Source organism: Cricetulus griseus, chromosome 3 (genome assembly GCF_003668045.3).
Source record: "Cricetulus griseus strain 17A/GY chromosome 3, alternate assembly CriGri-PICRH-1.0, whole genome shotgun sequence".
Taxonomy (NCBI): Eukaryota; Metazoa; Chordata; class Mammalia; order Rodentia; family Cricetidae; genus Cricetulus; species Cricetulus griseus.
Window position 1 is genome coordinate 264,600,608 of NC_048596.1, and position 26,065 is coordinate 264,626,672.

The window sequence follows — 26,065 nt, forward strand, 5'->3', positions numbered from 1 at the left end:
ATCAGTGCTTTATGCCTCCATGGCATGTACTTACCAACAGAACCGTCTTCCAGCCTTGTATCTTTGCATCTAATTCATTGGTGTCATACTGCTTCTTTCTCTTCTAAATGCATAGCCAGTTTCCCACTTGATCACAGATCCCTCTGCCAGTCATACTTACTTGTAGGGTGGTTAGCAGGCTACTGTCCAGAATGTACTGGTCATGGTGGTGTAAACCTTTAATGCCAGCACTCCTGAGGCTAGCCTGGTCTACATAGTGAGTTCTAGTCCAGCAGTGGCTATACAGTGAGACGAAAATCACGTAATTTATTTCTGAAGCCTCCCATATTTGTGCCTCTCTAGAGGGTATGTGCTTTCTCCAACTTATGGGGGCTGCGGGGGGGGGGGGGGAGGAGGTCCATGACCATGTATGGGTAGGCTCATAAACCTTGGTTTTTCGAGGCAAGGTTTCTCTGTATTGTTTTGGAACCTGTCCTGGAACTTACAGAGATCCTCCTGACTCTGCCTCCTGAGTGCTGGAATTCAATAAATGCCCGGCCCAGACTAATTCTTGATGGGTTTTCTGCCTTGATTATCTGATATCCCCAAATCTCTTGTGAGCCAAGTAGTCTGTCACCAGCATGTATAGTAGTCCTTTCTTACTGTTTCAGCCTGGGTTGCTAATTCTTTCTCTTGCCCTTGCTTCTGCTGCCTCCATAGGTATCTAAGGTAAATGGAGTCACTCGAATGTCATCTCTGGGTGCAGGTACAACCAGTGCCAAAAAGATCCGAGAAGTCAGACCTTCACCATCTAAAACTGTGAAGTACACTGCCACAGTGACCAAGGGGACTGTCACATACACCAAAGCCAAGAGAGAACTGGTTAAGGAAACCAAACCCACCCACCACAAGCCCAGTTCAGCTGTCAACCACACAATCTCAGGGAAAACTGAAAGTAGCAATGCAAAAACACGCAAACAGGTGCTATCCCTCGGGGGGGCGTCCACGTCCACGTCCACCGGGCCTGCTGCCAGTGGCCTTAAGGCCAGCAGCAGGTTGAACCCAAAGTCATGCACTAAGGAGGTGGGGGGGCGGCAGCTGAGGGAGGGGCTGCGGAATTCCAAGAGGAGACTGGAAGAGGCACAGCAGGTGGACAAGCCGCAGTCAGCCCCCAAGAAGATGAAAGGGGCAGCAGGCTTTGCTGAAGCCTCTGGCAAAAAGGCCTCAGCAGCTTCTGCAGAGAAATCTCTGCTGAATGGACACGCGAAGAAGGAAGTGCCCGAGCGAAGTTTGGAAAGGAATCGGCCAAAGCGGGCCACAGCTGGCAAGAACACGCCGGGCAAACAAGCACACGGCAAGGCAGAGGGCACCCCCTGTGAAAATCGTTCTACCTCGCAACCCGAGTCCTCGCACAAGCCGCACGATCCGCAGGGCAAGCCAGAGAAGGGGATTGGCAAATCTGGGTGGGCAGCAATGGACGAGATCCCTGTCCTCAGGCCCTCCGCCAAGGAGTTCCACGACCCTCTCATCTACATTGAGTCAGTACGTGCTCAGGTGGAAAAGTATGGGATGTGTCGTGTGATTCCCCCTCCAGACTGGCGGCCAGAGTGCAAGCTCAACGATGAGATGCGCTTTGTCACGCAGATCCAGCACATCCATAAGCTGGGCCGGCGCTGGGGCCCCAACGTACAGCGGCTAGCCTGCATCAAGAAGCACCTCAGATCTCAGGGCATCACCATGGATGAGCTCCCCCTCATAGGTAAGGTATGGGTTAAGTGACTCCTGGCTTGGGAGTAGGTAGACTTCTCAAGTTATTCCCTGCTCTAGTGGAGCCTTCTTCCTCTGCTCCTCGATGGGTATGTAAAAAGTTTGGAATTGGTGGCTAGAGACCAGGTAACTTTCTCTAGCAGCTACATCCCCTGGGTGTCTTCCTGCTGGAGTTAAGCAGTTTCCAGGGATGGGCTAAGGATTTCAGGCTGCTACAACAACATGCCATGGACTGGTGGCTTTGAAACCAGAATTTGTTTTCTAATTCTGCATGCTGGCAGGATTGGTTTCTGTAAGTGTCTTTCTGTGGCTTGGAGTAGGCCACCTGCACCTATGTCCTCTCAGAGCCTTTCCTCTCTCTGACTGAACGTCTTCTTATAAGGACACTGGTGAGGTAGTGGTAAGGCCTGCCTTGGTGACCTTATTTTAACTTTGTGGCTACTTTAAAGACTCCTTTACAATACCATTAAATTGTGGAGTTTCAGGGTTTTGTACTTCAATATGCCAACTTGGGTGGCCTTATAATTGAACCTACAACCAACCCTCTTGTAAGCTCCATGCCAATTTTGTATGTCTCTTGTGCCCATCTGTCCATCTCTTTCTCTCCCTGCCCCCCTCCTGCCTCCACTATCTTTGGTGAGCAAAATGGACCTTCTCTGGACATTATGGGACTATATTCCATTTCTTTCAAGGATTGGTTTAATTCTCACTAGCACTGGAGAGGTCACCCCAAGGACTACTGCTGTAGCATGTTTGGAAAGCTGAATGCCTTTCCCGCAGTGTACGGGGTAGGCATGGCTCCTTTTGCCTGTTGCTATCACCCCTTGTGAGTCCTCTCCCATCTGTTGGTCCTGGTACTCCAGGATGGACTTTTCCAATGAAGGAGGGCGGGCCAGTCCTTCAAGGCCAATAGCAGCAGCTATGCTCACTCCCGTCACTTCTGCTCCAGCTCTTGTGAAGTAGTGTAGTTGTGTTGGGAGGTCTGGAATGGCTCCCCTGAAGTCACCCTAGGGCCAAGAGCAAGGATCAGCAGGTAGAGATTTCATAGGTCTTCTCCTTAGGAGGCTGCAATTGAGCATGCCTGATGAAGATCTCTTGAGTCTGCTGCCAGAGATGGCATGGCAGGCTTTGGATAGAACTCCAAGATGTGGTGATGGACATACATTTCCTCACCCCCACCCCAGGCCCTCAGGGAACCCAGAGCAAGTGGACCAGAGTCCTGCTTTAGTGAGAGCTGTGAGCAGGTAGGGGCCATTCTAACTCGTCAGTGCACAGTGCTTTGTTGGGGAACAGGTGAGATGGCAAATGTCATTGCCATGGTAGCCCAGAGATTTTTCATTACATAGTTTTGTTTTCACCTATAACCCTGATGGCTTAACTAGTAGAGGCATCAGGCCTAGGGCTCCTATTGGGTTGTACTAAGTAACATTTAAATTATTAGTTTCTCAAATTCACCACAGTGAGTACATCTACCTTTTTGTGACAGTGTCTGCTGGGGAGCCTGTCTTCCCAGCGAAGCTGTGGTGGTACAGGGTGTCTGTCACCCAGTAATATTATGGCCATAAAATGATGGGGGATTGTGCCAGACAAGAAAGTCCTATAAGTGACTTCCCAATAACTACATATCATTTAGGTGATAACTGGGACTCCGATTTTGGAAGCACCCAAAAAGATAGACAAAGTACTTACAGGTAGTTTGTGTCCTCGGCCATGTTGGCAAGCCTGGAGTGCTTCATTCATGGAGCACTTCAGAGTTGTAAGACAGAAACCCATTTTCTATGCCATTGTAATTTTTTAAGATCATAAACCACTGCTGACCACCATGCTGGGATCACCAGCGTCCCTAACTGTGCTCTACCCAAATCAGTCCTGGTGTCCTCTATTGCAATAAATGCACCCAGGCTGCTCTCTCCTTGTTCTTCCTGATGGGATAGTTCAGGTGGACAGGACACCCCCCCATTGGTCATATAGCCTGGCCCCTGTTACTGTGTCATCTGGAGCCATACCTCTTTTAATTTTGATGTCAATGCAGCCCAGCCTTTAAAGACTGATGAACTTCTTGGTTTTTGTTTGGTCCCACTGCTGTGTTGTTGACCTGTATCCAGTGAGGCAGCTTCTCCATTTTCCATTCAGGTGGTTAATGATGCCTACATTTAAACATGAGATGGATTTATTGTTTTGTTGACTTTATTTTTGGTTTATGTGTCTTGCACAGGCTAGGCAAGTGTTGTACTATTGAACTATCCCACCCAGTCTATATTTGAGTTTGGGCATACCTTTACACTCTCCTCCTCTGAGATAAGTAGCCTCTGTCTCAGACAGAAAGTTCTGAGCAACTGTGGTTTCTGTCTTGGATGAGAGAATAAGTCCATTGAGAGTGAGAATTAAGGGATTGGAAGAGACTCGTCTTTGCTCACATGTGCAGTGACTCCCGACAGCAGAGATGTTCACAACAGCTCTGCGCCTGTCCCTCCACCCTCTGTGAAATAGTGCCCTAGTCCATGCCGAGCCCACAACCTGGCCTGGGTACTGTTGCTGTGAACCTCTCTTGTGCATGGCTACCTCTTTCCTTCTTCTGTTCAGTTCCTCAGATAACTGCTGGCCACCTCCCTAAGATGATGCCCCTCCATTTGCTTTATCTCAGTTACTCAGCCATGACCCAGAGCTCAATAATGTTCATAGCTGCTTATTGCTCTAACCATGCAGCCTGGTGGAAGCCCCTGGTTTGGGAGAGGGGGGGAAATCTCCTTTATGTCCTTCTTAACCATTTCCTCTCCCCTACCTCCACCCCACCTTACCATCATTGCTTGCCTAGGAGGCTGTGAGCTCGACCTGGCCTGCTTTTTCCGGTTGATTAATGAGATGGGCGGCATGCAGCAAGTGACTGACCTCAAAAAATGGAACAAACTAGCAGACATGCTGCGTATTCCCAAAACTGCCCAGGACCGGCTGGCCAAACTGCAGGAGGCCTACTGCCAGTACCTGCTCTCCTATGACTCCCTGTCCCCCGAGGAGCACCGACGGCTGGAGAAAGAGGTGCTGATGGAGAAGGAGATCCTAGAGAAGCGCAAAGGGCCATTAGAGGGGCACACAGAGAATGACCACCACAAGTTCCACTCCCTGCCCCGCTTTGAGCCCAAAAATGGGCTCATCCATGGCGTTACTCCCAGGAACGGCTTCCGTAGCAAGCTCAAGGAGGTGGGCCAGGCCCCACTCAAAACAGGCCGGCGGCGATTGTTCGCTCAGGAAAAAGAAGCGGTCAAAGAGGAGGACGAGGACAAAGGTGTCCTCAGTGACTTCCACAAGTGCATCTATAAGGTGAGAGCTCTGCGTTGCCCATAACTTGCAATCTGGGTGGGTAAGAATAGCGTTTCTTCCCCTGGTGGAGTCAGAGGAGGCTGACTGTTCTCGGGATGAATGCTAGGATGCTGTCGTAGTCTGGTTTGAGTTGCTGTGGCTGAATATTACAGAGGAGAAAATAATGAACAGGACCTCTTTGGCTGTTGGTTCTGGAGGATGGGTTGTTTCTTATTAAGGTGCCACCATACTATCTGATCTTGTGTAAGCACACAGAAACAATGCCTTTCATGTTCCAATGCTGCTGTCACAGTGGTGATTTTACCATGTACTTTAGAGGGGACACACATTCATATATTCTTGGGATAGCTGATGCCACCAACAGAGAGGCTGAGCAGTTAAGTAGCCGAGGATTCGGGTTTGAGGCTTTGCACCATAGGATATGCTTGTTGCTTTTACACATGTTTGCGTATCTTAGAGGGACACAGCAGATGAGGTACATGCTGTGCCTCTGGTTTTGGTCTTGCTATTTCTCAGAGCTGCTCAGGCTGGGGCTGTGAGCTGAGAATACTCTTCTCTCCCTCCTTATTTTGTGTTCCAAAAACCTGCTGACTTCCAGTTCCTGCCCAGTGCTGTTAGGTCTTGATGTAGAGAGTTGGAACATATAAGTCTATAACAGGAATCTCACCATTAACAGCATCACAGAAAGGAGGTGGGAGAGAGACTGGAAAGTGAAATTGCTTCTGGGGTTTCCAGCAGGAATCTCCTGAGTCACCCTGCTGCTGGCTGAAGAACGGTTGGCTGTGTTTCTTGGAAGGTGCTCCCCAAGACTTCAGACTCCCCTCCTTTGGCCTGCTTGGGGGTGGGGGATAGTGAAAGGCACCCCAAGGCCAGCTTGTAGATGCTAAGTGTCAGCATCCTCCCAGTTGAAGCCTTTGTCTGGAATCCCCAGAGGGAAGAATTCTTGGCATGGGTCTTAGCTTTCTATTGTTGCACCTACTAGATAGGTTTCTGCTGCATTGACTAGGTCAGACATCACCTTTACTAGCCACCTGCCAGGTTCCTGTGGCCATGTCATTTCAGGCACCAGTCTGTCCCAGTGCAGTGATTGCCACCATAAACCATAGGGTTTCATAGAGGTGTTTGGCTTGCTCTGGGTTCTATCTGCTGCACCCCCCTTTTGAGGCTTGGCCCGACAGGCAGACCGCAGCTGCTCCCCAGGCTTTCAGCTTAGATCTTATTTCTGGGCTTTAGGCATTTGTACAGATTTGTCTGTTGTTAGACGCAGAAAAGGTTTGCTCTTCATCTACTTGAACTGCCACTTGAGAACACCTACCTACAACCCACTCAGCTGTGCTTCTGCAGTTGCTTTTGTGAAAATGCAGAAATGACCTGGGGACTGAATGCTGCTTTATTTGTTTGGTGTGTATCTTAAATGACTGGGAAGCTGTCCTCATTAATTAAAGCCATTCATTAAATACCGTGATTCCAAACCAGCACCTCCTGAAATGAGGTATTCTGCACGTCTGTTGGTGGCTATTGAAGGCCAGTACTGTGAGAGTGTGTCAGACCTAAGGAAGTTTTTCTTGTTGTTTTTATAAACCTGCTTTGTCAAATGTATTTTTAAATATAACTGGAAAAACCTGATGTGCTTTTCACCACCCTGGGGCACTGCAGCCAGCACTGGCATGTCTGTGATCACCTCTGATTATTGTCTCTGCCATAGATAGTTAGTGTCAAATTAGTTTTTCCTTGTACTTGGGTTTTATTTTGTTAGAAGAGAAAGTTGGAAACCAGTTCAAGTTGCAAGGAGAGTCACTTTCTCAACCTGAGAACTTCACCCAGAGCCCTGCCTTGCTGGAGAAAAGCCCAAATCCCACAGTCTCCTGGTTCACTGCTGGTTAGTGATCTGGAGGCAGAGTGTGCTGGGATCACACACTTATGGGGATGCTGTCAAGTACTGAAAACACTGTGTGGCTTGTCACCATGGGGAAACCATTGGGCAAAGACCTGTGACAGGCAGATTTATGTTTTGATATAAAGCCAAGGCTCAACTCCATCTTAAGCTGTACTCTTTGCTGTTTTCTTTGTTCCAGGGAAGATCTGTTTCTCTAACAACTTTTTATCGAACAGCAAGAAACATCATGAACATGTGCTTCAGCAAGGAGCCTGCACCAGCAGAGATCGAGGTAAGCTGCTCAACTCCAGACAACCTCCAGCGAGACTAGGGGCGGCCCTCAGGCTTTCTGTAGCATGAAAGGGCACAGGGATTGGGCTTGTCCTGTGTCTCTGTGCTGGGGTAGCAAGGCGTTTTATTTTCTATTGGACCAAAATTAGTCCATTGAAGACTGGAATTTCATGGTTTCTGCTGGCATGTCTGTGAATTCCATCATTGGTCCAGCTAGCAGTTTTTGTCTTTAGTGAACTGCTGCTCCTCTGTCCTTCCTGTCTCCCTGTGAGGAGAATGTTTGGAATTCCCTGAAGTCATGGTGTGCTTTTCTCTTCTCCTGTTCTTCATGTAATAGGATTGGCAGGTCGCCATTTTTTGTGCCATTGCCAGCTCTTTCCTTGGAGTTAGTGTAGTGCTGGAAACACAGTGAGCTCTTGTGTGCCCAGTTAGTGGCTGTTAAGTGTGAGGTGCTGCAGGATGTAGCTGGTCGAGCCAGTCCTGTTTACATTTCCTGGCCAGAGCCCAGTAGAGTCCCTTGGACCCTATAGCTGCTGACATAGGAACCTAGCAGTGGTTGGTTTGTAAAGGGAGAGAAGCCAGTTTAGACCCCTGGCTTAGAGCAGTTGTAGCTCGAAGAGGAGGGTGTGGAGGGGGGTGTAGTTTCTCTGGGTGGACTCTGATCTCAGGGCTTTGGAAAATTCTGTTTGCTGATTGACACTCTTCCCATCCCAGCTCTGTGACCTGGGGCTTGATGTCCACACTCAACCCCATGTTCAGCTCTGCCTACGATGGCCATTACATTGGACTGTTCTGACACCCATGTGACCATCACAGTTGCTTTTTGATGCCTCATGACACTGTGGCAGATATGCCAGATGAGAGGGCTCAGCCCTTAGTATCTCCAGGAGGTTCTGGTGATTGTCCCTGTCCATAGCTCATTTTACAGGCTTCTATTTAGGAACCAACCCCCTTCTTGCCCTCCAAAATATTTGAAAGCAAAAGTGAAGGTTTCCTGAGACTCAGATTTCAGTTTGTGTCTGGCTGGTGCCTTGAATTCTGTGTCTATCTTATAAAAACAGCAGGCCTTTCCCTCTCTCCTGGTGGACAGTGCTGGATTTGGCAACTGCTTTCGTGCAATGAATCCTTGTGCCTGTGCTCAGGTTAGTGGCTGTTGGTCTCTCAGCTCTGATCAGTCTCTGAGTCACAGGGTGATCTTTGTGGGTAAGGGCCCGTTCAGGAATGGCATCATGGGCATTTCTTTATGGTTTGTGACCATTTGATACTCTAGAAAGGCCCCTCTTGTGAGGAGTCAGTGTCATCCCGTCTTTCCTTCCCCACCCCACTCGTGGGAGTTGAGTTTCAGGGTTTCTCCTACATTCCAGGCTCACAGGAAGGGTGAGGTGCTTCTGGGATGCGGATTGAAAAGGCAGTGAAGGTACTGCTTCACTCTTGATTGCAGTGCATTCTCAAACCACCCCTCGTCCCTAGCCTTCCAGTTCTAGTGGAATCAGCTCCGATGGGAGCCTGGCTATACCGTGTGTGCATGAGTGCGTGCATGTCGTTTTAGGGAATGTATGTGGCATTCAGAGGACTATTTTAGAGTAAGTGCTCTCCGTTAACCTTTATGTGGTTTTCGGGGATTATGCTGAGGTCACCAGGCTTTTTGGCCTCCGTGCCATGTTTCCAACTCCCAAAGTGCTAACTTGCAGCAGAGTGCTGACCAGTGTGGAGAGTGTGGCAAAGAGGATTGCGCAGTGTTCTAGGCGCGCGCTGTGCTTATTCTTCAGGTGGGTGCACAGGAAGTTCTTTCCTCCCCATTCTCACTCCTTTTTCTTCTCTTTCCTATAAATAGATTCTTTCCTCCCCATTCTCACTCCTCTTTCTTTCCTTTCCTATAAATAGATTCTGTCCTACCAGGACAGCTCACCATTTTAACTGTTAATGTTCGTGCATGTTTGTGTGTGGGGTTGTGCTTGCCACAGTGTGTTTGGATGACAGAGGCCAACTGTGGTGTCACCTTCTACCTTATTTTTCACTGTTGCCTATGCCTGGCTACGTGCCCTGTGAGTACCTCTATTTGCTATATTGCCCTAGGTATGCTGGGCCACAAATGGATACTGCTGCATCCAGTTTTACTTAGGGTTTGGGAATCCAAACTCAGATCTAAACACTTATGTGAAAGGTGTTTAAGTATACATTTCTGTGAGATTAAATCCCTTCACATTATTGTGCCACCATCAATGACAACTGTCCCAAATCAAAATTGAGTTCTCCGAACCCCTTGAAGACTAACTGTTCTCTCAGTCTGGCAGCCTCTGGCCTGCTTTCCTGGCATCTGACCCTGGCACCTCCTGCATACACTGACTGGTTATGTCACTTGAGTGTGGTGTCCTCCAGCTTTAGCCACAGCGTGTTAGGGTTTCTCTCCATTAAAGGCAAGCATGCATGAACCACACCCAGTTCCTCTACTTGCCCTCACAGTCTGTGTGGGTGACTTCCCCTGATAGTGCTTGGCTGTGCTGTCATCCCAGTCATCAGTGTACATAGTGAAATCCTGCAACTCTCTGTTGGTCTGATGACAGCTCTACCGTGGCCTTAGGTTCTGAGGGAGTTGCTCAAGGGTGTTTCCTCATAGACACCATGTTCTGGATATAGTGTTCCTTCTATGTCTTGGGCTCTGTGTCCCACATAGACAATGACTGGCCTTCTTCTTTACAGCAAGAGTACTGGAGGTTAGTGGAAGAGAAGGACTGTCATGTGGCAGTTCACTGCGGGAAAGTGGACACTAACACCCACGGCAGCGGCTTCCCCGTGGGGAAATCAGAGCCCTTTTCAAGGTAATGTCCAGTCTCTCGTCCATGGTTTGGGGACTAGACAGTGCCCTTTCTCACCAGCCTGTTACAGCCTCCATTTTTCCTTCTGCAGGCATGGATGGAACCTCACCGTCCTCCCCAATAACACAGGGTCCATCCTGCGTCACCTTGGTGCTGTGCCTGGTAAGCATGACCATAAACACCCTCCTGTTGCAGCTGTCACAGTGACAGCAAGGCCAGGCTGGCTCTTCTAAGCATCCTAGAGAAGCCTGGGGTCTTAAGGACAGAGTACATGTCCTGACATTTTAACATTGGGAGAGAAAGGCCATCTGTGCTAGCAGACACAATAAATGGGCTAGGAAGTGAAGACTGCTTCTATCTTACACACAGCTGCCCCATCATGGTTCTGGTTGATGTGAAGTTTTTGGGCTTTGGGAAGGGAAGGGAGTCCTTTCTGCCAAAGCCAGGAACCTTGTTGTATCCTACCTTGCTCACTGTGGACAGAGGCACTTAAGCCAGACCCCCCTAGCCCTGGGATTTTACACATTCATTCTTAGCTTCAAGGTCAACAAGCTACCCAGCCAAAGTACTGTTGCTCTAAAATGACACCTCTTCTCTTACATTGTAGGAGTGACTATTCCCTGGCTAAATATTGGCATGGTCTTTTCTACCTCATGCTGGTCTCGAGACCAAAATCACCTTCCATATATTGACTACTTACACACTGGTGCTGACTGCATTTGGTGAGTATCGGCCCCCAGCAGCAGGTGCTACTGCCCCAGGCATCCCAAGAAACTGCTGCTGTGATGGACTTGAGCCTGCAGCAGCTGGAAGACATGCCAGGGCCTGGGCTGTCTACCTGTGCCACAAGGGTTGCAAGGTGGCAGAAGATGTTTTGCATTCTTTGCCTGTTGTGTTGTTCTCTTGTGAATTCCTGCTTAGTCTGCTTCCCTGCTGGATACCCCAGTTATGTGTTGTGGAATTCCCAGATTTGATTTTATGGCAGCATTCATATAGGGCCATGGAGAAACTGGCCCAGCTGGGCAGCTTCATCTGAGTGGTCTTTTGCAAGAGCTCCAGAGCTAGGCTACTCACACACTAGATATGAAGCATTGTCAGAACTGTGCCTGTGAGCTGTCCTCTGCATAGTTCAGTGTGTTCTCTTTGTTGGTCCTCTGAGCTCTCTGGTTTCTGTGTTGACAGTGGAGATGGGCTCTCTCTCTCTCTCTCTCTCTCTCTCTCTCTCTCTCTCTCTCTCTCTCTGGCTCTCTCTCTCTCTCTGGCTCTCTCTCTCTCTGGCTCTCTCTCTGGCTCTCTCCTGTGTGTGTGTGTGTGTGTGTGTGTGTATACACGCGTGTGCGCATGTGTTCGCACTGGCCTTGGCACCTTCCCAAGTCTCTTTCTGGCCAGTAGCTCCAGGTCGTCTCCGGTGCCTTGGTGAGGGTCCCCATGTACCCATGTTGCTTGTCAGGAACAGCATCAAATCCTGTGTCTATGGCTGAGTACTAGACTGTTCTTAAGCAGTGTCAGAGAACTCAAGTAATAAGTAAGCCAAGGGAATATGCACTTGTCTGTTTCTGATTTACAGGAGGGTTAACTGTATCTGGCTTTGGTTTGAAGGGTTTTTGGCTCACCTTGTGGGTCAGATCTGTGTAAAGTGAGCTGCGTGTATAAGGCAGTGCCTGTGGTTTGGCTCTGTGCTGGGCAGAATCAGCCAACAGTGACAGAGTAAGGCACTGGGCCAGCACTCCAGCCCAGCTGCCCTGAGGCTGGAAGAAGTCCCACCAAATGTATCCTGTGTTTCCAATGTCCCAGGTATTGCATTCCTGCTGAGGAGGAGAACAAGCTGGAAGATGTGGTCCATACCCTGCTGCAGGCCAATGGTACCCCAGGGCTGCAGATGCTGGAGAGCAATGTCATGGTAGGTTTCTTGTCACCTGCACAGCAAGGTGGGTCCTCCAAGGGACAGAAATTTCTTATGTTGCCAGCTCCTGACAATGCTGAGTGGGGACATGAAGTGCTCCAAAAGGGTTGAGGGCCTTAGAAGGAAGGAACTATGTGCTTACCATGGTCCCTGCCCTGCAGAAACCTCTTAGACTACCACTGACTTGTGTTTCGTGACTTTTTTTTGGGGGGGGTGTTTATTTCCTTAAAGAGAATTATAATCTGGTCTTTTAGCAGCCCCTCCATTAGGGGCTGTCAATCAAATTTCCACATAACCTGGCTGGTGTCCTTATGCCATGGGGCAGAGGGTTTGCCTGACTGATGGAGAGGCATGTAGCTCAGTTGGTATTGTCTCCCCAGATCTCCCCAGAGGTGCTGTGTAAAGAGGGGATCAAGGTCCACAGGACTGTGCAGCAAAGCGGGCAGTTTGTTGTCTGCTTTCCCGGGTCTTTTGTGTCCAAAGTATGTTGTGGCTACAGCGTCTCAGAGACAGTGCACTTTGCTACCACCCAGTGGACAAGCATGGGCTTCGAGACTGCCAAGGTAAGCAGTGTAAGTCCCCTGACTCCCTGTGAGTGTGAGGTTTATGTTGGATACTCTGATGGCCTTTCACTGCATTGTTGGGGTTGCAGAACCTCAAGAGATGGCTGGAAGTTTATTCTAGGAAAGAAAGTTGAGGTTTTTATCATGAAGGCTTTTGACTTCCATTACTGGTAATCCCATAGTTGTGGGGAGGCCAAACAGATATTCACAGTATAAATACTGGATATGAATCCGTAGAACTTGTCTGCCCATTCTGAGTTCTGGCACTGCCTCCATGGCTGGCTATGAGGTGCTAGGACTTTCCTGGAATCTGGTGCTATTCTCCAGGTTAGCAAAGTGGCCGCACAGCTTATAGCAATAATTCGAGTCCAGTTGCCACTATGAACTTGGCTGCTCACTCACTACTCATGGAAACAGACCCTTGTAACGTGACACTCTTTCAGGAGATGAAGCGCCGCCACATAGCTAAGCCATTCTCCATGGAGAAGTTGCTCTACCAGATCGCACAAGCAGAAGCAAAAAAGGAAAATGGTCCCACCCTCAGTACCATCTCAGCCCTTCTGGACGAGCTCAGGTACTGTAGACCCAGGTCCCAAGACTTCATGGGATGCAACAGCTGGTTGTAGGATCAGGCCGAATAAGCAAGCGGTTCCCAGAACTGAAGACCCCGAGGCTTTTAAGTGTCAAGCCTTTCATTCTGTGTTATTTCTCCTGCATGATTGTCTCCTGTATTGTCTTCCTGCATGATATCAGGACTCAGAAGCTCTTTGTGAGCCAGTGTGGTCTCAAGCTGTCATTCCTCTTTATGGTCGATGCTGGACTCCCCTCTTTATAACCCTTTGCTTCAGGGGTTAGTGTTGGGGTGGAGTATGGAGAGGCTGTCTTGCCAGATCAGACACACATACCATCGAGCATGTAGGCCGCAGTATCACCTGACTCTGATGTGGGGCTGGTTGGTCCCCTTGTTGGCCCAGCTTGGAGGTGTTTCTCGGCTTCACCAAGGCCATACACTCACTGAAGGACAGCCCACACATTGTATATGGTTCTCTGCGTTGAACTCTTAACCTCACTTGAATCCTCGTGAGGCTTCTCCCTCTCCAGAGAGCTTCTGATAATGTTTGGTGAGCACATAGAGGTGTCCACCAGCAAACAGGTAAAAAATCATGGGCTGGAGAGATGGCTCAGAGGTTAAGAGCACCAACTGCTCTTCCAGAGGTCCTGAGTTGAATTCCCAGCAACCACATGGTGGCTCACAACCATCCATTATGAGATCTGGTGCCCTCTTCTGATGTGCAGATATACATGGAAGCAGAATGTTGTATACGCAATAAATAAATAAATAAATAAATAAATAAATAAATAAATAAATAATCTATCTTTTGTTTGGAACAAGAACATCTATCTGTAATGCTAAGCAAAATCCAGTCACCCACAAGGCTTTGAAGCTCATCTGCTCTTTTCTTTCAAGTACATGATTCCTGGCCGAGGCTTTAGGAAGGTTTGCTGTGCCTCTCACCCCATAGCCTGTCTGTGTTGTCTTGGGGGGCATGTCTAGTCCAAAGGGGTCATGCATGTTCTCTGGAAGGGAAGCAGGTATCCATTGTGGGCATGGAACCTTCTCATGGTGCCTGCCACTCACCTGTACAGGGATACAGAACTGCGGCAGCGCAGACAGCTGTTTGAGGCTGGCCTTCACTCTTCTGCCCGCTATGGCAGCCATGACGGCAACAGCACAGTGGCGGATGGAAAGAAAAAGCCTCGAAAGTGGCTGCAGCTGGAAACGTCAGAGAGGAGGTGCCAGATCTGCCAGCATTTGTGCTACCTGTCCATGGTGAGTCTTCCTGCATGCGAGCTCCGTTAAACCTACCCTGGGCCCCAACACCAAGCCTTCACCCTCCTCAGATCATGGCAGCAGAAGCATGAGTCAGCTCTTGGCCACAGTGAGCCACGTTTTGTCTGTAGCCCTGAAATCAAGAGGATTGTTGGAGCCCCACTTCCACCCCTCTACTTTTTATTCTATCTAGGGCTCTACCCCATTGATGGTGGCAGCCACATTCAATTAAGCATTTTGGAAAACACCCTCATACATACCCAAGGTGTTTCCTCTATGATTCTAAATTCTGTCAGGCTGGCAATAAAGATTTACATTGATAGGGTTTTATTAATGCTAATAACTTACATTGTTCAAAAAAACCTCACTGCTTTGTGATCAGCCCTCGGAGTCTTTGAAAGGAGTAACCTGTTTGCATTGTGGCTTCCAAGACAAAAAGCCTTTAAAGTCCTGACAAATGTTTGCACTCAAGCGTTTGGACCATTGTTCCTATTTCTTTTAATGAACAGGTGATAGGACTTGGTCTCCATAAAGCATCAGAGTACACAGGCCCTTGTAGTTTTTTGTTTGTTTGTTTGTTTTTTTGTTTTTTTTGAGAGACAGGGTTTTATAGTCTTGGCTGTCCTAGAAGCCAGTCACACTGTAGGCCAGGCTGGCCTCAAACTCACAAAGATCCACCTACTTCTGCCTTCCGAGTGCTGGGATTAAAGGCATGTGCCACCACCGCCAGGTGTCAGTGTCTTTTTATGTGACCTCAGGGAGCAGGGCTCATGCCTGTTAGGCCCTCTGGGGTACTGTAGATTAGGAGCCCCACCACCATTTTTGTTAGATACTCTCCAAGTCTGGGGAGGCTGGATAGATAGATAGCTTAGTGGCTAAAAACACTAGCTGGTCTTCCAGAGGTCCTGAGTTCAATTCCCAGCCACCACATGATGGCTCACAACCATCTGTAATGAGATCTGGTGCCCTCTTCTGGCCTGCAAATATACATGCAGACAGAACACTGGATATATAATAAATAAAAACTTAAAAAGAAAAAAAAAGAAAAAAATTCTGAACTCTTAAGCCTTCCTAGCCAGTACCGGCATATTTTGTTCCATCTTTATTATGAAGGCTCTGGGAGTCTGCAGCAGAGATCTGGAGGGGCTTGCGAACTAAGGCAGTGGTTGCTTCCTGCATCACTCCCAGCCTTCTTGAAGACCCTGTTGCAGGGTTTCTTATCAGTTTTTACTGTTGTGAGTCACTGACCCCTGGCTTGGGCAAATGTGTGGGCAGCACTCTTGAGCTCAGCTTGCACCCTTTCCCTACAGGTGGTACAAGAGAATGAGAATGTCGTGTTCTGTCTGGAGTGTGCACTGCGCCATGTGGAGAAACAGAAGTCTTGCCGTGGGCTGAAGCTGATGTACCGCTATGATGAGGTCAGTTCTGACTTGGGCAGGGCCCTGGGTGCCACAGAGCCCTCCTTAGCCCAGATGCCATCAGCTCATTGTCTGGCCTTGCTTGCAGGATAGAAGCTGCAGGCAGCCACTGTGACTTGATGTGGATGTTGGCCATTCGTGTGCAGACTGGAGCGGTAGTAGCTTGCGTTGTGCTGCGTCTCTTGGCCTCCATCTGTCCTCAGTGTCCAATATACAGAGTGTTCTTACTTCCATGTTGCCCTATTCACACTGTCTCTGCCAGATTCTGTGCCAGATTTATTTACCAACTTTGCTTCTTGCATAAGAGGTGTCTGACCCAGAGATGGCTATCCGTCCTGGTACCTATCTGCCTTGACACTGCATTCTGGGAAGCAACTCTACCTCCCTGACTACTCAAGCTCTCCACAGAGCGTTTTGCTCTGGCTCCTGAGCCTGTTAAATGTCAGAGAGAGCTGTTGCCAAAGCAATTTCTGGCACAGCTCTGATTGCCCAGTGGCTGTACTATCAGGCCTGGATACTCTTCCCTTGTGATAGTTTTGCACACAGATTGATTGTCAGCTTTCCTGGCCAGACAGTTTCTACAGCTCTCTCCCACATTGCCTTACTGGTTAGGTATCCTAAGGGTGACACTGCTTTCTTGAGCCTATCACCCTTCCACTAACAAGCTACCTTGGCAGCAGCTGCTAAATCATTTTTGTTTCTCCTGACCTTGTGCAGCTAGTGACTGTGCTAGCCAGCAGGACTTAAATGTGTAAAGCACTGATTCCCAGGGTCTACAGTGTTCCAGTTACTAAGGAAATGGTGTATTGTGCTTGGCCAGGGTTCTAGTCTTGGAATAGAGACCAGCTGAAGTGGAAACCTCATGAGATAGGGATTGTGAATTTCAGCCTCCCCCAGTCCTTCTCTGTACAGCCAGGAGACATGACAACAAGCTGCCTTGGAGATTTCTGTAGCTGTGGACTGTGGGCTGTTGTATTGGGGACATTTGAGCCCCAGGTGATCTATGTCTGCTTACAGACTTTTATACTGTGAGCGTGTTTTTGTACCTCTGAAGTGACTCACCAGTGATTCCATGTCCTGTGTTCCCTAGTGGTTGAGGGCACAATTCCTTGGCAGTCTTTGACTCTGGCTCCCTGTGCTGCTCACCTGTTGACAATTGTGTCCATGTGTGATGCTCATTGCCTCCTCGGCTTCATACACTTCTCTGATCTCAGTCTTAGGTACTACACATCACATTCACCTCACCGACTCACCCTTCCTAACTGTTCATCCCTTCAATACAGTTCCTCGTGTTGTGGTGACACCCACGCCCCCCCTCCCAAATTATTTCTGTTGGTATTTCATAACTGCAGTTTTGCTAATGTCATGAACTATAATTTAAGTACCTTAAGTAGGATAACTGGTATATGACCCCTTTGAAAGGATTATTTGACCCCCAATGGGGTCTCAAATCACAGGTTGAGAACAGCTTGTTCTAAATGAACCCTGATCCAAACAGATCTTCTTACTAATGGAGCACTATTTACAATTCCATTTGGTCTTCTAAATTCTATGGTAGTGTGTACACTTTACTGCTTTGCCCACCCCCAGTAGTATGAGGTACATTCTGTCTGGAGCTGCTGCTGTTTCTGTAGTGCTTCTACCCACCCCCCTCCTCCACCCCCCTTTTAGGTTGGGGAACATCTCAAGCAGCCATTTCCAGGCTCTCACAGGCTGCAGCACACAGCTTGCAGTCCTCTGAAATGTGCCAATGCTGGTTTCTCTGGTGCTGCACATTTGGCAACCTGGTGCCCTTCAGGCAGTGTCTTCTTTTGGACAGTGGCCACCACTACTGTGTGTTCCCCAGCTGGCTGTGTAGTACGTTATCCATGTGGTCCCAGGATCTGCCTTCTAGTTCTAAGGCTGGCAATAGAATCTGCTGCTTGCCTACTTCCCCCTGTTGGGTTCCCTGAAGCTCCATCAGATGGACAGTAAGTATATTCAAGTCCTTTACTTGTCTCAGGCTTGCTGAGGATGGGTCAAGCGTAGGTCAGACTCATGTCTATGTCATCAAGTAGGAAAGCAGAAAGCAAGTCTCTTTATTCCTCTTGTATTCAGTGGCAGCAACACACTCCTCTGGTCCCTACTTTGTTACATGAACAGTAAATATCACAATGTCCTTAAAGTGAAATCCCAATAATGAATAGGAATTACCGTCTGGCATCCTGCACAACAGGCTTCTTCCAAAGCCCCCAGCTAGGACAGTGTTGGCTGCACTGAGCACAAGATCAGGGCAGCTTGAAACCATTTTCCTGAAAGTGCTGCTGGAAACTGAGCAGTTGGTTGGGAAGCCACCTGGTCTTGTAGAATGACATTTTACTGTGACCAAAGTCCTGAAAGAACAGCACATCTATCTGGTGGTCTGGCATGAGTCTCTGGCTTTGATGGATCATGAAAATCTGCACTTAACAGCCTTTTCCTCTGCCAGAAACTTGCTATAGTTAAGGAAGTCAGTACCAGTCCTGAATTGAGTTCAGCTGGTTTTATTGGGAAATATAGTTTGTAGGATCAATACATTTCAAGCCCTCTGCAGCCTACAGATGAGCATTCCTGTCCAGGCCAGTGACACCCCTCCTCTGTGCACTGTGGTGTTCCCAGGGCTTTCTGGACACTTGGCTATTTGTCAAAGCCTAACTGCCTGAGGATAGCCAGGCAGTTTTGCACTGTCTTTCTCTCCAAGCATGGTACAAGGAGGCAGGGCCCAGCAGATGTGTTAGGTTTCGTGGCCATTCCTTCTAGGGCTTTTCAGAGAGAGAGAGCTCCACTGTGAGAACCTCAGGAGTTTTTTGTCCAGGGCTGCTTCCATCTCTCCATCATGGTACCCAGCCATCCTACCCAGTGTCTGTGCTTCCTGCCTATGCGCTCTCTCACTTTTGAGATATTCTTTCAGTGTGTCCCAAGCTGGTCCCAAATGTTCTTTCTTCTTGTGCCTCTGGAGAGCTGTGATTCTAAGTGTGGGCTACCACACCCAGCAATGGACACATCTTGGTAGAGAGGGGATGGCTCTGTTGGGTAAAGAATAAGGATGTAGCTATTCCCTCTTTCCTCCCTGATATAGCGGGTTGTAAACATGTCACAAGACTTGGTAATGTCACATGCCGGAGTACTTTTGCATAGGCCCAAAAACTGGTGCCTATGAAGCACCTCAGTGTGGGGTACAGCAGAAGCTGGTGTTTATAACCCTGACTAGAGGTGCCTTGTGCTAGTAGGAAGAAGGCAGCAATGCGTCTAGCCAGCCATCCTCCTAGCCATGTTTGCCCTGGGTATGTAATTTATCTCAGATCTGGCCACTGTTTTTTAAAGTTTCTTTTTGTATTCTTTGTGTCTTTCACATCACACACCCCTATCCCGTTGACTTTCCTGTCCCTTCATATCTGCCCTTGTTACATACACCACACCACATCCCCCCGATAAAATTTAAGAGGAAAAGGGAGGGTGAGGAAAAATCTCATCATGGAAGCCGTAGTGCAGTAAACCCTTTTATCCTTGCATCCTTGCAAGTGTTCACTGCAAACAGTCATGGATGGGTTGGGGCAACTCATATCCCTGGCTCTGGGCCTGGGTAGTTGCAGGGTTGGTCAGCCTGTAGCACTCCCTCATCCTCACCACCAGGGTGAGCTCTCCGGCACTGGCCTGGGTTAGTTCACCCTTTGCCACAGTGAACATGGGGCACCTTGGTACTGCTCTTAATTTCTGGATTTTTCTTCTTCTCACATTGAGCTTCTCTCTCCTACCCCCAATTATTTGATGCAAGGTCAGTTATGTCTGTGGGGATACAAGTACACTAGAGCCCGAAGGCAATCAGATCCCCTGGAGCTGGAGTTACTTACAAGGCAGTTGTGAGCAGTAGTGGGTGTTGGGAGCCTAGCTACTCATGTAGGAGGGAGGTGTATATACTTTCAGCCTGTCTCTCTAGCCCCAGGAAGCTTCCTTAGGTGTCATCCTGTCTTGTGCACAAGTCCTCTGCATCTCTGAATCTTAAAAGATATTTAAAAAGCCACACACTCATTAGTCATCATGCTAAGGTAATGGTTGTTGCCCAGGGCCCCTCTTCTGTACTAACTTCGTGCTGTCTTTCTTCCTTGCAGGAGCAGATCATCAGTTTGGTCAACCAGATATGTGGCAAAGTGTCTGGCAAACACACTGACATTGAGAACTGTCTCAACAAACCCACACCAAAAAGAGGCCCCCGTAAGAGAGCGACTGTGGACGTCCCGCCATCTCGGCTGCCATCCTCATGAAGATGCCGAAACCCATGGTCACTTATATATTTTTTGTAATTACTATATTCTAGTTTGGAGTACTTGCTGTAGGATACAAGCTGTCTTTGCACTAGCTCTAAAGAAGAATTTCTTCTGGTTTTAGAGAACTGATTTTGTTTTAGCATTAAACTGTTGAAGTTTTGTACGTAGATATCTAGGTATTGCAGTCAGGTTTGGAAGCTGCCGTACACTCACTGTTTAAACCTTTGAGGGGCTGTATTAATTTGTATCGCCCTCACGGCTGACAAAAGCCTTTTTTTGTTTTGTTTTTTGTTTTTGTTTTGTTTTGTTTGGTAACTGTTGGGGAATAAAGGCTTTTTAACCCATTTTTGAAGAGGGTGAAGTTTGGAGAACAAATTTTAAAACCATCAGTCATATGAGCAGATTTTTCTAGATTGGGAAAAGGGATAGAAGACACACACACACACACACACACACACACACACACACACACACACACACACACACACACACACACACACACACACAAAGAAACTTGAAATGGCTTTACTTTGGCTGTCTTTTCTTCTGTCTTGTGCAAGGAGAGTTTGTAACTTTTGGAACCGGAGCGCCTCGTTTGTTTAGCTGGGCGGTTATGGCAGCTGAAGGCAAAATGTGAGTTTTGAGTGACTAGGTTTTCATACCAGCACATCACTATGCATCCGTTCGAGGAAGAAAGAGGACGAAGACAAAGACTGCCTGCCTTGGAGGTCACTGAGGGAGACCTGTGCCTGATTTCATTAGGAAATCCATTCTGTTATTTTTTTGGTGCTGTTGGCTACTTTATCAAAAAAAAAAAAGAAAAGAAAAAGAAAAGAAAAAAAACCACAAAAAATATCAAAAAAAAAAAAAAAAAAAAAACAAAAAACAACCCACCCTTCAAATAGCATCCTTGAGGAAAAGGAAAACAGTAGTTGATTGTAAGTGCTTCCCTGTCATCCAGTGCAATTTCCTGACATTCCACCTCCATCTGCTTGTTTTCACTCACACATCAGCATTAATTTTTGTTTAAAACATACTTAGAGCCACTAAGTCTGCAGTTCTTTCTGAATGTGAAAATACATCTGTGCTCATCTTGTCTATTTTCTCTCTTCATGTTTTAACAAAAAAGAAAAAAAAAAGATTCCCACCCCCTTTGTACATAATCCTGTAAATTGTTTTAAATACTTGAGCCTTTTCTTGGTGGGGGGAGGGGCGGGTGAGAAGATGAAGAAAAGCCTTACATTTCAGTTTCTTCATCGGCTGGATTGGATGCTTACAGGGTTCTTCTTGTAACATTTATAAGTGCTGCTTACATCACTCAACAACAACAAAACGTGGTAATGGAGTAGCTGTTGCCCTTCTCCGGTTGTGTGTACAGTATGTGTGGAATAAAAAAGGGAAACTGTTTTCACAAGCTGTTCTTTGTTTCATAATTGGATCAGTCCGTAGCTACCCACATTGCACTGAGCTTGCCAGTGGTGACTGCCAGGAATGTCCTAGGATCCACTTTGGTGGATGTTGTTGCAGAAGACTGAACTGTTTTGGAATATTTAACGATTACATAACAGTCGAGTGTTTTCCCATGTGGTTGTCCAGTTTTTATGGCCTTGCTGTGTACTTTTCCCTCTTTGACAGTAAACTTTCGCCTATGGCTTACAGTTTGACATTTAATTTATTAGCGCTGCTCTGCACCCCTCCCTCAAGAGGGAGGACTTCGTGTGGTTTATTGCCAGTTTTTTGTTTACTTTTCAGGTTTGTACTACAAGGTTTAATAATAAAAACAAGTTTTTTGGACATTTTTGTCTGTCTTGTGGAAAGGGTGGGCTGTCTTCTCAGGTCACTGGGGCAGAGGCTGTCAGTCTTCTCTTTGGCCAGGGAGTGGGGCTGCTGTGGGGACAGAGGCTACTGCCCTGGGTACTTTTCCTTGTGTGTGGGCAAGCCATGCTGTTTTGGCTTAAATTTATTTCTGCTGCGACACAGGTGTTCTAGTATTGATAATAGGTTTTGGCTTAAAGATAGTTCAGCTGATGGGTACAAAATTAAATTTTTCAGACTCCAATTTGACCACTATTGGTTACATGTTAACAGTCCGTCCGGTCCCCCCCTTCCCCCCCCTACACCATATGGCCTGGCCCAGGTCCTATCCTCCCCCCCCCCCCCCAAGCCCCTTCTCAGTGGCCCTCCATACCTGTTTTCCTTTAGGAATGCTTGGTCATATCAGCTGTCAATACCTGTCAAGGCGAAGCCTTCCTGTACAACCCCATATACCGACTGCTTAATGTTTAGCCCATAGCTTTATTGTGAGCTCTTCTCTAATGGCTCTCCCACACCATTAGCAATTGTGTAAAACCAAAAACCTCTAAAGAACCTTCCTTTGCAGGAGGTTCTGCACACAGCTGACAAAGTCATTTAAATGTCCTGAGTTGAGTCACTGTCATCACTGACACCTGGGGTAGACTTTCTGTCAGTGTGTAATGTGACCAAGGCAGTGTCCACCTGTACATCCTCCTCATCGGACTGGATGAGGGGAGCTTCAGCGGTGTCCAGGTCAGTGCAGGCAGAGGGTGAGGCAGGTGGCTGGAGTGCTGATTCTGAGGAATTTGGAATCTGAAGAGTCATTTCATTATGACAGGGGTTGGATTCAAGCTCTGTTGAAAAAAGTAGAAAAGGTATTGCAGTTGGGAATTGCTTTTGAGGACCACTGTGTGAGGCTACACTACAGGGCTGCCTTCCTCAAGACACAGCCCAGTTCTCCCTGCAGGAGCCACAGGTGAACGAACTGGCTGACCGTGTGTTCTGTGCTTAGTTAAGCACCGGTGGCACAGGAAAAGACCAAGAACTCTGTAAAGTCACATAAGGTCCTGTTAAGCACTGTGCGTAAAGGGTAAAGGCAAATGCTACAAGCAAAGCACAGCCTAGATAATCCTATAGCTCCTTCAATCCCTATACACTGTTGCTAAGATGAACTCAGAATGCTCCAATTTTACACGGATTTAAGAGGAATAAAGATTTTGCAGATAACCAGTCACCATGAGCAAATCATTCCTATCTCTAGAGGGCTGAGAGGAGGGTGAAGCCCGAGGAATCAGGACCCTCAATACTGTGGGCCCACACCTGAGGCTTGAGGGTTGCCTTCTCTCCTGTACATGAAAGAAACAATCCCTGACTAGTGAAGTGCTGTTCGGTTTAAGGGTACAAGCCCACAGTCCTGGAAGGTCTTGGGGAGCAATTGCTGAATGAACACTGAGTGTCCTCAGTGGAATTCCACGTGCCATAGCTGCACGAAGGGGAAACTCAAGCCACACAGGACAACTAGTGCATTCCCAATTGAGTCCCCTGTCTGCAACAGAGACCCCACTCACTGGAGCCAGTGGGACTGACTGGAGCCTGCATTCATATGGAGTTCATGAAAAATGTTGAGTTCAAGAGGTTTGGCATTGGTCTAGTCTGGACTCTTACCTAAACCAGGGGACAGCACAGTGTTGTCCTCTCCATTGGAGTTCAAGAAGACATCCAGAGCCTCCTGGTCAGAGATGTCCATCAAGTCCATCTGCTCCAGCATGTCCACGTTCACCTCCATGGATGACATGCTGCCCATGGGCTCTGAGGATAAAAGAAATCCCACCTTTTCCCTTTCCTTTTCATGGTAAATGGTGAGTTTCAGTTTTATTCGGCTAACTACACTATCTTCTCCCATATGGTATTAAATGGTATTAAATGTCTCCTGTCATTACGTTTGGGCCTAGCCCCTTGTTTGCACATGTGTTTGGAAAAGATGCTCCTGCAACACACAGGGGTAGGTAGGAGCTGTTTCAATGAGCCATTAGGAAGTCAGGAAATTCCCTTCAAGGCCAGCACAACCAAAATCACAATTGGCATTTTCATGGTTGTTCAACGAGAACAGCAGCTCAGCAGCAGTTGGCCAGGGCCACCAAGCCTGAGTGCCCAAAGCAGGATGCTTCTCAGGGCTGATGCTAGGTCACCTCCCACCATCAGCTAAGAAGGAAATCCTAGAAATGAGGCAGCTTGGGATAAATGTATTATGAACCTTGGGCTTCACAGACAAGGAGACCCCTACAAAGTAAGTGGCCTCAAAAACAAAAACATTACAGATACATATAAGTCAATGTCGGAGAGGCTTCTAAAATGGACGGGATAACTAAAAGTTCACAAATTCAAGATGAGAGTGAGGTAAGCAGAAAATAACTAGAGGGTGCAGTGGATAAAGTCCCCACAGTGCAGCACAGTAACAAAGCCGCAAGACCTGAAGGCATGGGCATAAATAGCGACTCAGCGACTCCCACTACAAAGACAGAAAGGGCCTTCAGTTCCAGATAGAACTGTGTTATTGATGGGAAGGTAGGAATTAGTTCACTGGCATGTATGTATGATTTCTGCCTTTAAGTGTACAGTTCTGGTAATGTCATCCTGAGCCAGTCAAGATAAGCTTGGGCCGCAGGGACTTGAACCTATCAGATGTCACTGCAACAATGCACGAATGTCACAGCTAAGGGGTAAAAAGCAGCATTCCTTTAAACACTGGTGCCCCAGTGGGACTCTTGTGGGTGAGTAGGTACTGCGATTTCAGCAGTCTCAGTCTCTTCTGGCTTCTAGCCAGGGCTGTGACTTAAGCTTGGAAAGGGTGTGTTGGACTTGTAGGATAGTCCAGAGCCATTGGTAATCACCACAGAGGGGAATGAAATAAACCCAGCACAGGGGAGGAAGGCCAAGACATGAGCTTGAGTTCATGCCAGCCAAACACTGGAGTTTGTTTTTTGTTTTTGTTTTTTTTTTTTTTTTTGGTTTTTCGAGACAGGGTTTCTCTGTGTAGCTTTGGAGCCTATCCTGGCACTTGCTCCGGAGATCAGGCTGGCCTCGAACTCAGAGAGATCCGCCTGCCTCTGCCTCCTGAGTGTTGGGATTAAAGGCGTGTGTCACCAATGCCTGGCTCCAAACACTGGAGTTGTCTGTATTCAGAACATACCATGCTTTTCAAAGTAGATACTGGCAGAACAACAATAAAAACACACCCATCCTCTTGGATTGTTAATGCACCTCCTCTTTAATGACTGACATAAGCTGTCCTAACTGAAGTAGAGACTGTCAACAAAGGGTAAGTAGAAAAACTTTAGGTATAAACATTAATGACAAAATATTTAGAGTGTTAAATGTCAAAAGTTGTCAAATTCAGCTAAAATAGTACCCCAATAGGAAATTCTTGCTTTGGATGTCTTACTACAGATAAAATCAAGTCTTCCCAAGGCCCATTAATCCCATCACTCAGAAACAGGCAGATCTCTGACCTGGCCATCAGCCTGATTCCTATGAGTTCCAGGCTACTTAGGGCTACATAGTGAGGTCTTGTCTCACTCAGAAAAGATGCCTGAAGAAAATCCAATTCTGCCAGGTCTCCTGAGTGCTGGTACAGGCATGTACTATCATGCTTGGCTACAAATGAATGACCTGTGCAAAAGCAAAGACTATGAGCATTGTGGCATGCTAATGTGTTTGAAAACTAAAGACATTTTGGTACGGTTTCCATGGAAACCATAAACACTGTCTAGGATATGCTCATCCTTTCAGGATAAACAAGGAATGTGCTCCAATGCCAAATTCCAAAATGTGGTCAGTTGTGAGTCTCAGAAACACTGCAATTCCAATCAAACTTCAGACTAAGTTTATTGAAGAACTTGAAGCGAGAAAAACATGGTGATGTTTGGGGTGAGGTGGGGTCTAGCTTGCACCAGGGTGTTTTTTCCTGTGTTGACACCAGACTGGAAGACTAATGCTCTCCTGTGTGAGGTAGGAATTAGAGTGCCCTCAGCCACTGCCTATGAGATCCTGTGGAATACTTTTAGCCCACTTTGAAGCAGAATCTTGCCAAAAACAATTTGTACCCAGGCATCACCAAGTGTCACCTGTAGTGAAACTACTACTTAATGAAATGTAACTCTAACAAAATCACAGTGGAATGTTCTAATCTGTAGTTACAGGTTTAAAACAAATATAAGGTTGCGAAA

The 26,065-nt window shown here is 47.5% G+C and overlaps 2 protein-coding genes across 7 annotated transcripts in view; one reads left to right on the top strand and one right to left on the bottom strand.

Annotated features, from left to right (window-relative positions):
- Window positions 1-21,839, top strand: part of Jarid2 (jumonji and AT-rich interaction domain containing 2) — a 188,735-nt gene extending 166,896 nt beyond the window's left edge. For all 4 annotated transcript variants that reach the window (XM_027410455.2, XM_035442940.1, XM_027410454.2 and 1 more), the window contains 12 exons: window positions 700-1,738; window positions 4,562-5,064; window positions 7,140-7,232; window positions 9,932-10,050; window positions 10,139-10,209; window positions 10,655-10,769; window positions 11,842-11,947; window positions 12,331-12,513; window positions 12,957-13,087; window positions 14,161-14,344; window positions 15,655-15,762; window positions 19,890-21,839. In XM_027410455.2, the coding sequence (XP_027266256.1) occupies window positions 700-1,738; window positions 4,562-5,064; window positions 7,140-7,232; window positions 9,932-10,050; window positions 10,139-10,209; window positions 10,655-10,769; window positions 11,842-11,947; window positions 12,331-12,513; window positions 12,957-13,087; window positions 14,161-14,344; window positions 15,655-15,762; window positions 19,890-20,042 (2,805 nt within the window). In that variant the 3' untranslated portion in view covers window positions 20,043-21,839. The remainder of the gene's footprint in view (window positions 1-699; window positions 1,739-4,561; window positions 5,065-7,139; window positions 7,233-9,931; window positions 10,051-10,138; window positions 10,210-10,654; window positions 10,770-11,841; window positions 11,948-12,330; window positions 12,514-12,956; window positions 13,088-14,160; window positions 14,345-15,654; window positions 15,763-19,889) is intronic.
- A 481-nt stretch (window positions 21,840-22,320) lies between these two features.
- Window positions 22,321-26,065, bottom strand: part of Dtnbp1 (dystrobrevin binding protein 1) — a 95,727-nt gene continuing 91,982 nt past the window's right edge. For all 3 annotated transcript variants that reach the window (XM_035442942.1, XM_035442941.1, XM_035442943.1), the window contains 2 exons: window positions 23,505-23,648; window positions 22,321-22,693 (listed from right to left, as the gene is read on the bottom strand). In XM_035442942.1, the coding sequence (XP_035298833.1) occupies window positions 22,455-22,693; window positions 23,505-23,648 (383 nt within the window). In that variant the 3' untranslated portion in view covers window positions 22,321-22,454. The remainder of the gene's footprint in view (window positions 22,694-23,504; window positions 23,649-26,065) is intronic.